Source organism: Cygnus atratus, chromosome 1 (genome assembly GCF_013377495.2).
Source record: "Cygnus atratus isolate AKBS03 ecotype Queensland, Australia chromosome 1, CAtr_DNAZoo_HiC_assembly, whole genome shotgun sequence".
Lineage (NCBI taxonomy): Eukaryota > Metazoa > Chordata > Aves > Anseriformes > Anatidae > Cygnus > Cygnus atratus.
In genome coordinates, this window is record NC_066362.1 from 76566148 (window position 1) to 76576923 (window position 10776).

Genomic DNA, 10776 nt, shown 5'->3' on the forward strand with positions numbered 1-10776 from the left:
CATTATATGGACTGAAAATATCATACAGAAATGGCTTCCAGTAAGACTGTATTAGTGAAATCCCACCACAGGTGACTACATTGTTTCTAACTTTATAACCACACGTCTATCCTTTAGTGTCTGCCACAAACTACATGAAAGTAGAATGTATTATCTAGAATAAACTAGAAATACCAGAAATAAGTCACTAGGACAACAAAACATGCCTGAAAGTTGCTTTATTTGTTCATAAGGTCTGTGCGTTACAGCAAGCATAAGTTTAGCTACTGTAGACAAAAGCTCAGTCTGGAAGAGCATTAAATGTTAACCATAGAGATGTATAGTGAGTAGAGAGCCCACATTTGCACACAACACGCTGTTTTTCTATTGCTGGAATTTAACACTTGTGAATTACATATCTTTGAGATCTTTCTGGATGCTCCACAATGTATCTGCACTCTTCTTCAGCTGAGCCACCTCATCATCCTTCAGCTTTTGGTTGATGACGCTGGTCAATCCGGAGGCGCTTAGGACACAAGGCAGGCTCAGGAAGACATCATTCTCAATGCCATACATGCCCTGCCACAAACAAGATAGTACATTACTGACAGAAATCCATAACTCCAGATTTGCATGTCAAGAATCTTTCTGACAGAAGACCTTAAAGCCTGCAGAAAGTTCAGTCAATGTATTTGAAGATACAAAAAGCTATTATTTTAAACCAAATAGCAATACTGAAATAGATGATTTCAGTAATTCCACCTCTAAAAGCCTCAATTTTGTTTATATCCAGCAAGCAGCTGACAAGTCTCAGATACAGAATTAAGGTATGTTGTAGTGACAAGTCTGTTTCCTGACTATAGAGGGAGCTGTAAGTTCAGCTTGCTCAGACTCGTTCCTCCATGAGGGATTATGCAACTAGTACAGATAGCTATTTATTTTATATATATCAGCTATACAGGACATGCTCTTCCCTACCACCTTTGCTAGGTGGTGTTTCGTGGAATCACAGCTGGGCCTCCATGAAGTTTTCCATTTTTGCATGGAGATTTTCTTTTAATGAAGCTGCATACCATGCATAGCAAACTTTACACAAGGGTAATACAATACTAGGCAGTACAGAGCACAGTTTGGCTCCAGACTTGTTATAAGGGTAAGCTAAGAAGAGAAAAGTTACAACAGTAAGTTCCCTGTATAACATTTAAAACTCAGTACTTTTTAACAAAGCTTCCTTTGTACATCACCTTGCTGACTGTTTTAGTCTTTTCATAGTCTAGTTTCTCCCACAATAAAAACCATGAACTAGAGGATCCAATTAGCCACCATTTCTTACCTTTACCAGTGTTGACACTGAATGAACCCGGCACAAGTTCTTCAGCATGGTCTCACAGAGCTCAGCAACGCTAAGGCCAATGGCCCAGTTTGTGTATCCCTTCAGCCTGATTACCTCATAGGCACTAAGGAAACATTTAAATAGTCACATTAAGATTTAGTATTCCAAAAAGTATATTGAAGACACCTTAAGATAAACAAATGTTTCCCATTTAAAGAAAAACTCCTGTGATATGCTAAGTTCTAGAATTAAAACATTTAAGACATTTCAGCATTACAGTATAAAATGAAGTCTACGTTATCCCATATGTATATTAACAAAACCCTATTGTTCTCTCAGCTGAAAAAGAGAAAGATTCATAGATACCATGTACGAACTATTATTTTAGTTAAAGGTAGAAAAACAGAAGAAAAATTCCTTATTCAAATCAATAGGACAATGGCTTAGATATTCCAGATGTATTCAGAATGATTAAGTAGACAGAGCTGCATACCACCCCCCACATCTTAATTGTTTTACCCCATGTCTGAAAGCTTTACACCAGCTTAGTGAGACAGGTAACTTAGGGACATACATATCAGCTTTTTGACAAATCACAAACAAAAGTTTTCCTAAGAGTCAACTCCAATGCTCTGCTCACAGAAACATATCACCTTTTCCTACTGTCTTGCTCCCTTTGTACAAGGATAACCATGTAAAAAATTATTTGCAAGAATGCAAGTGCATACTGGTTCTATAAGCACTGCAGTACTCAAGTAGGTACATTGCACAAGATTTGGAATCAATGCAGGAAAATAAAGCTTACCAACTGAAATCCTGCATTTCTGTGCTTAAACTAGTACTTCCACTTGTGCAACCCCTCCTAATATGAGGGCATTAAAGCTGCAGCAGAATGGAGATGCAGCATGCAGAAATGCTATTTCTAGTATCAAATGCATCCATAGAATTCCTTAACTTACTGTACCTTTCAACCACTTGCTTGTGGACTTCTTTCCAGTTCTCACTGTCTTTGTCAGTTCCCATGGCAGGATTCAACTCCTGGAGAGAAACGCCTGCCACATTAACTCCGCTCCAAACAGCCACTACAACAGAGAGAGGACATAAGCTTCCACAGCACTTCACTAGGCAAAGCAGAGGATTACTTACTAATATAAACTTGAAATAAAGTCATAGCAGCTAGAACAACAATAGTTTGAGAAGGTTTTCTATTTTCATTTAGCTATGGTTACTTCTGAGGACTCTGGGCATCAGGTTTGAGAATATTTTAGTACTGGTACAGATTAAACAACTGACAGACCTTTGAGTCCTCTGGACAAGTACTTTTCAAGTCAGAAACCTCAAATTTGAGCAAACAGGCACATCTTAGTTGTTCAGCCTTTTAAAACTAACTTTATTCAAGAATTGCACAAGTATGTATTTGCTGTCCCTCACATCAGTATGAAGATATTCTCCAAGAACTGTACTCTATTTCCCTGAATAACGGGATAGTAATATGCAAACTTAGAATACCAGGAGAAGAATTTGCAAGTCTCTTCACATCAGAAGCTTACAGACACTCTCCCCTGTTCCTGCACAGTAACCAGGAAATTTCCTAGTTACTTCAAAGCAAAAGCAGATGAAAGTGAAGCAGAACAAGCTCTGTGTATGCTCAACCAAGCTCTGCTTTCATGACAGCTCAGGGCTGGCTTCCGTTAGCACTGTAGTTGATCAGACACTACTTTGATCAAATGCAATGTGACATTGAAGATGTGGCTCCCTTACACAAACAGTACTACAAGTTAGAGCAGCACGCATCTTCTGGACAGTTGTTCTGCTACATCTTTTCAGGCTTGAAACAAACTTGAAAACTAAGATGAATAAGCTTCTTTGATTTCATGATTTTCAAAGTTACCTTTTTAAAACCTCTCTTTAAATAGCATGGAGGAGTCACAAAATAAGGGAAGGAATAGTTGTTAGCTTGAATCTGGATTGTAAGCCTTTTCTATTATTTACAACAATCTCTGCCACTCACCTAGTACAAACTAATACTGCTTTCAGAAGAGAATCACGTTACAGACCATATATTACAGTAATCCACAAAAACTAAGGATGAAGTAGTAAACTATAGTCCTTAGGACACAGCACTAGATTGGTGAAAACTGGTCTTTTCAATTCAGTATTTAATTATACATCCTGAATCACTTTCATTGAAAAAAGCATAGCTGGATTTCCTGGACTTTGTTGTCCTATGATCTTGATTAACAGACAGTGTAGTGCCAGTCATTCAAGCTCAGCCACATCCGTTTTCAGATTTTTCTAACACATTCAGCCTCAGTCTGTAATACTGTGGCCAGAACTGCTCCTTACCACTGGAATCACCATGTTCTCCTAGAATCCAGCCATGGCAGCTGGTTGGGTGGACACCAAGTCTCTCAGCCATCAGGTAGCGGAATCTAGCTGTGTCTAGATTGCAGCCACTTCCAATCACACGGTGTTTTGGCAGGCCACTTAGCTTCCATGTGACATAGGTTAATATATCAACTGAAAAGAAGAACATGCATAGTAAATGAAACTGTTCACATATACCAGAAAGAATGTTCCAGCAAGCACTTTATTACAGGGGTAGGGTAATCAAGATGACACAAAACAGACGGGCTCATTGTTCACAGTATTTTAGACCTATCCTATTTGCAGGATTAAGATGAATATATCACTTAAGTTTAGGACCCATCTAGCTACCACTCAAAACATACTGAGGAAGGCCTTTGGATATAAATATCCTACCAGCCAAAACTGCAGGAGCTTTTTTTGGTCACAGCTAGACCCCTAGGGCATCCAGAACTGGGACAGACCTCTTTATCTATCTAAAGACAGTCAAGCAATTTCCTGAAGTAATGCCACCTTCCACTTTACAATAACAGGCAGAACAATTTACAGTAAAAATTTGAAAGTTATGTACTATTTCTAGTTAGTAACTACTCCAGGTTCATTTATTGAACACATCTGTTCATTAAATAGTTTCTGCACTGAATACCTTTTTAGTATGGAAAGCCAAATGAGCTCTATGCTTTGGCTGCATGTGTCTCTAAAAATAGTTTAGAAAAACAAACCAATTAAGGTTGCAGCAGACAAGAAAAACCCATCTCTGTAGCTCAAAGCAACAATAATGAACAGAAAACAGTAAGTTTTGACTCCAAAACTCACGGAGAAACCAATTCTCAGAAGGAACGTATTTATACATAGATCATTTGCTCAGGCACCAAAAACATGTAACAGGAAGGTGCAAACTGCACTGAGACTACATGTGGCATGCCCACTAGGCATTGCTTCCCGACAGCCACAATTGGCACGGTTTCTGCCAGGGCCAGAGCAATCCATGTATAGGCTACAGAGCACCTCCCTTTCAAATAAGTACATTCACTCTGGCTTCTAGGTGCCAAGCTGCACCACAGTTCTGGACACAGCTTTATCATCTCACTGTTCACCAACAGTAGGGCTTTCCACTCGGGACAGGATGTGGACAGTGTTATCAGAGTTACAGCCCAGACAGATCTGTCATATTCCAGTGCTCCTGAAGTCCTTTCTAATGGGCTTAGAGTAGTTTCCACTACGCCCACTAGTTGTACAAGACAATTCCACACATTCTAAGAAAAAGCAAAACAATTCTAGAAAAGCAGCGTGCAGTTCTCCCCCTGCAGCTATGCTACAGGAGAGGTCTTTGTTTTTGTTCTAGCAAGGCTGAATTCAAACTAATTTGTTTTGTGACTTGATTTTTAGATAAGTTTAAAATTGCCATGTTATTGTACTTGCATAGTAACTACTTTCTTGGTACACCAATATTCAGTAGTACTACTTGTATACTAGCTAATTGCTTAAACACCAGCTGAGTTGGTAGTTTTACATGCACTACTCTGACTGTCAAGTCAGCCTTAAAAGCAGTGTCACGTCATTGCCAGGGCTCTATAGTAATGGCTTTACTCTGATGTTGAATCTAGCAAAGACAGTCCTACAGAGACTTCCTACAAAGCATACTGATGTTTATAAGCAGCTTTAGGAATCCAGATGTCCAGGCTTTTCCAGGACAATTAGACAGTTGTGCATGCTCACTTGTAAGTAATAACTGCATCTTTCATAACTTATATATTTAGCCCACCATTTTTGTTCAGCACAAAGAAACCCTTTCCTGAAAAATACAGATGTAGCTGTATTTTCTTACTTCAGTGTTATTGCAATTGTTTAACAAGCATGGTTTATATCTTAAAGCATAAATTCTTCAATCTGAAGAATAGCCATAGTATATCCAAAGATAGTTATTTACAAACAGCTTAAGAGCTAAATGAATGTCTCCTGCTCATTCAAACCTTCCGAGCTAGAAATTTAAAGCTACCTACTGCTTAAGCCAATGCAAGAATGGAAGTATCTACCATTAGATACACTCTTAAAATGCAGACTATGAGGAGTTCTGAATAAGTGTTATACACTTAGAAGTGCTCTTTATATTTTAGTTAGCAACTACAAAGCAGACATCCAAGGTTATTTCTGACAAGAGATTTTCATTAATCTTTTCAGATAGAACACTAGTTTTCCAAAACCAGAATTAATTCATAAGTACTTCAGAGAACTGTCTTACCTGGGTTGGAAACCACAAGAATGGTGCAATTGGGGCTGTATTTAACAATCTGAGGAATGATGAATTTGAATACATTTACATTCCTCTGAACCAGGTTGAGACGACTTTCCCCTTCTTGCTGACGAACACCTGCAGTTACTACCACAATCTTGGAGTTGGCTGTGACAGCATAATCTACAACCAAGCATGGAGAAGACTTAAATAGACTTATCACTAATTTCAACAGCATCATGTTCACACAGGTATTCTGGGTAGTCTCTCCACCATGCCAATATTCAAACCCAAACATGAGACATCATCCCAACAAATCAGTGCACAGGTCTGGAGAATACATTCAACCCCTCTGAATCTCAGTTCCACTATCCATATAAATGAACATTATTTCTTCTATATTAAAGTACTAGTGTTTCACTAGTAAAAAAAAAAAAAACAGTTTTACAGAACTGCCACCCAAAATAGTAAGTTGACCATTAGAGATTTAAGAAAGCTTGAATTGAGAGCCATTCCCATTGGGATATTAGTCTGAAATCTCACCCCGATTCATAAATTTAATCATATTGATGCCCAATCCTGAGTCCTGATAACATGAGTAATGCTCCACTATTAGATTTACAGAATACTAGTATTAATAAAATAATTTAAGGTTCTGAGGTTCACCTTTGTCTGCCACAATCTTATGAGTTTGAAGGAACAAGCTCCCATGCTGCAGATCCATCATTTCTCCTTTTAGTTTGTCTTCCAAAACATCAACCAGAGCAAGCTCATCACAAAGACCCTGAAGAAATAACAATTTAAAAGGAACCAATATATTATTAGCCATAGTTACTTCTGAGTTGAGCAATATAACCTTTTAAATGAACATGATACACATCTGGAAGCATCCACTCTATAAAGACAAACCCGTAGGACAGAACTATCTTGGTGCTACTACAAGATACACCAGAACAAAGTCACAGGCTACTTCACAACAAGTTTATCATCCTTGTTCAGACTTTCTAAAGTGTTATTTGTGGGTAGTTTTGACTGTGCAGCTACCCCTTTACCTGTACTTTGTGACTTTTTTTTTTAAAAGAGAAAAAAAGGCTGCACCTTTGAGTTACAAGAAGCCCTATAAACCCAGTCAGTAGAAAAAAGAAGGCCCATTTTAATGTTTAGACACCTAACACCATACTACTTCACTAATAAGTGTGTTTTCTTATAAAAAAGATCTTTCAGCTAACTTATTGAACAAAAATAGAACAGAAACAGACTGATTTCCCTTGATATTAGGGAACAGCATCAGGGAAAACAAACTAATTTTTCTTCCATTAGAGCTATTACAATGTTGTTGCTTTGCAAAACAGATTTGGTCATATATGCTTGTTGTCCAGCCAGGTTAAGTTGGGAAACAACATTATGTAGTCTCAGAACAGGACAGTGAAACACAGGGGTGGAATAAAAGACGTTTTTTCTATTACAGAGAACTTCTATTACAGAGTTTTACCACCTTCTGAGAGAAGCGTTAGCTAACTTTGTGAATTCCATTATACTTTGAAGGCTTATAATTCAGTAAATTACACTGAGAATCAGATTAGTAGCTCTGTTTTCATAGGTATCTGTATCCCATCTGAAGATAGTTGTTAGGACATTATTATGCTACTGAAAGCGTCACATCAAGCAAGCTTCTCTTTGGTTTCATATAGAAAGGGCAATGCTAATTTCACATCAAGATTAGTTATTAGCATCAACTGCACACTTTAAACATGTAACACTATTTACTGTTTTTCACCTAGAAAAATGTTTAACAGCAGGTATATTTAAGTCTTTCACTTCAGATTTAAAAAAAAAAAAATCACACTGGAGTCTATTGCTTTTTTGCACCATTAGCTTTCACAACTGAGTTGATCAAGTACTGGAGGAAAACCTCAGAGTCTAGGGGAAAGTGTCCCTGCTCACAGCGGGGAGTGGGGGTGGAATTAAATTATCTTTAAGGTCCCTTCCAACCCAAACCATTCTGTGATCGTATACTCACTAGTTTACCCTGCAGACTATTTAAAAGCAAAGTAAAAGTCTCAGTTATTTAAATGTTATCAAAAGTATCCTTAACAGAAGTCACTGGCATTAAACTACATGTAATCCGAATCTCAAAAAAGAATGCATGCAGAAGTGTGATTATATATATGTTTATACATACTAGTGATATGGGCCTGAGCATAGACCTTGCAGCAGACTCTGCAGGCTAAGGAACCAGTTTGCTCACTGAACCGGAGAAGTACCTGGAATAACTCCAGCAATTAATTTCAGGAATTTGCATCAATGTTGCCTAGGGAATTCAGCTTGCTATTAGCACACACAGAATAGAAGTCTGCATAATCACCATCAGAAACAGCTTAAAATATTCTCATTAAAAACAGTTGCCTTGAGACTGTAGACCTTTCCACTTCTAAAACGGTACAGCAACAGTGACTTGTTTCTAATAGAGCTAAAAATAACTAACATGGAATTTTAGTGTCATTGAAATGTACATATTAATACTACAGGGGTAAACTGAACTTCCTATTAGCACACTAAGTTACATAAAATCTAAAGCCATCTAAAATTCAGCTGTGTCCAAATATTAACACATAGGAAGTTAGGCACAAAGTTCTATGCTATGGTTTAACAAAATTAGAAGACATTTTGGGCAGCCAACTATCTTGCAGAAGTCAGTCACATCCAGTTCAGTGACAAGAATTAGATGTTTCTGTTATAAAATGCTTTTATATTACAACTTACATTTGCAAAAGAATAAGAATAGCAGAAGCCCAGAGGTAATGAACTCCATCATGCCATAATCAAGACGGAAAAATTTAAGACTAGCTTTTATTCTAGGTTTGGTCCATACATCTCAGCGACTGTAAAACTAAACTTCTGAGAGCGCAATTTGATCCTGCATAGTGTACAATATTAAGTGCAGACAAATGATGGATTGTAATCAAGTTTACAGTAATTTACCTGACTTCTGGTCTGTTACCCTTAAAGGCTACAGCACTGCTTCAAAAACAAGTGAGTTTGAGGAAAGCACTTTCTTTTTATATCTGTAGTTTTTAAGCAACAGTGAATTGTCTTTCTCTCCTCCATTACCTTTCAGCTTTAGTTACAAGTTACATACTTGCGAAAAAAATTGTTAACTTCAATTCAGTACTTAGGTTCACAATGGCCTTTACTTACTGCCATCTTTTCTTGCTGCCAAGGCTTAAATATCAGCAAGTCAAAGCCCTTGAACATTTTTTCCACAGTTAAAATCAGTACTTCAAAACACGCATCCTCAAGGTAATAGAGAACAGATTATCTCCAAATAAGAGACAACTGTTTCAGTAGCACACGCAAGATTTTTGATCCCAACGTTGTTAGCTACTTGATGCAAGATCTACCACTTCAAGGGGGTAGGGCGTAAGTTTGTCTTCTTAGGAAGAAAGATAAGGTCTGTGGCTCCCACTCATCATTTAAAGACGAGCATAAGGAATCAAGTTTAACTTGGTCATAGTATTCACAAAAAAACAAAAGACAATGGACAAAGATCCTTGTTATGTGTTTACACTTTGCTCTAGGACCACAACCTGGGATTTACCTAGTAAAAGTAAACAGAAGTTAGAGTAACCTCTAGGTTCAGATTTAGTTTTTGAAGACTATAGGCAACACCTCTGTAACCAGACAACACCAGATAAAGAGAAGTAAAGAAGCCCACTGAAGGCAGCAGTGATATTTTAACTGCTTCAGTTAGGGCACAGATGCATTAAGAGCACGCTGCAAGGGCACGCAGTCCTCCCATACTCCGCACCGACTCCTGGAGCGCGCACATTTGTTACTCAGTGGCGGAGCTCCACTGGACAGCCTCCAGCTTTGTCACGGAAGAATTAAAGATGCGTATGTTCAAAAGAAAAAAAAAGAAAAGAGAAAGAAGGGCTCGGGAACAGGCTAAGGACAGTTAGGTTTATGGCTGAAGGTGGCAGAGCACCGTACCTTTCCGAGGATGCTGATGGCGCAGGCCATGCCCACCTGCCCGACGCCCACCACCGTTATCTTGCTGCTGGGCACCGCGCTGACGGCGGCCACGGGGGTCATCAGCTTCTCCTTCAGGGTCGCCATAGCGTCCTGCAGGAGAAGGCTCGGGTCAGCACGGAGGGATACAACCCCACAACCACCCCACCTGGTACCAAGCCCCCCCCCCGCCACTGGCCGCCTCCCCCCTCAAAGGCCCGGGGCCCCCGATCCCCAGCGGCCCCACTCAGCCCGTACCCACCAGCTGTGCTCGGAGCAGGGAGACGCAGAGCCGTGCTCCAGCTCCCCTCGGGGCCCAGCAATGAGGGATCCGCAGCGGAAGGGGCGGCCCCCAACCAGCCGGGCCGCACCGCCCCCCACCGCTCCCCGCCGCGCCCCCAGGGCGGGCCCCAGCGCCATGAGGGGCCGCGGGTCCCGCGCTCGGGCCCCGCAGAGGATGGGGGCGGCAGGGGCACGCGGGCAGTACCTGGCTCTCATCCCTCTCTCTCGTGTTTGGGGCGCTTTAGAGGAAGCGGGGAGGGATCTCCACCGGCCCGCTGCCCCCCACGGGGCTTGTGGTGGTGCTTGTCCTGAAATGGGGGGGATCCGTGCAACTGGGGGTCCCTGCGCCAGCGGTCTCTTCAACCGGAGGTCCCTGCAGTGGGGGTCCCTACAATGGGGGTTTCTTCAACCGGGAGTCCCTGCAATGGGGTCCCTGCAACAAGGGTTCACTGCCACAAAGGGTTATTGCAATGGGGTGTCACTACAACAAAGGGTTATTGCAACGGGGTGTCACTGCACCAAAGGGTATTGCAACAAAGGGTTATTGCAGCGTTGGCCCACGGCAGCCAGGCAT

General features: G+C 40.5%; 1 protein-coding gene across 1 annotated transcript; it reads right to left on the reverse strand.

Annotated features, from left to right (window-relative positions):
• Positions 1-203: 203 nt before the first annotated feature.
• LDHB (lactate dehydrogenase B) lies at positions 204-10297 on the reverse strand. Its single transcript, XM_035540820.2, has 8 exons — positions 10183-10297; positions 9903-10034; positions 6579-6696; positions 5922-6095; positions 3659-3832; positions 2277-2394; positions 1313-1436; positions 204-558 (listed from the first exon to the last, which is right to left on the reverse strand). The coding sequence occupies exons 2-8, from the start codon at positions 10026-10028 to the stop codon at positions 391-393; spliced, it is 1002 nt and encodes a 333-aa protein (XP_035396713.1). The 5' UTR covers positions 10029-10034; positions 10183-10297; the 3' UTR covers positions 204-390.
• Between the last annotated feature and the right edge of the window lie 479 nt (positions 10298-10776).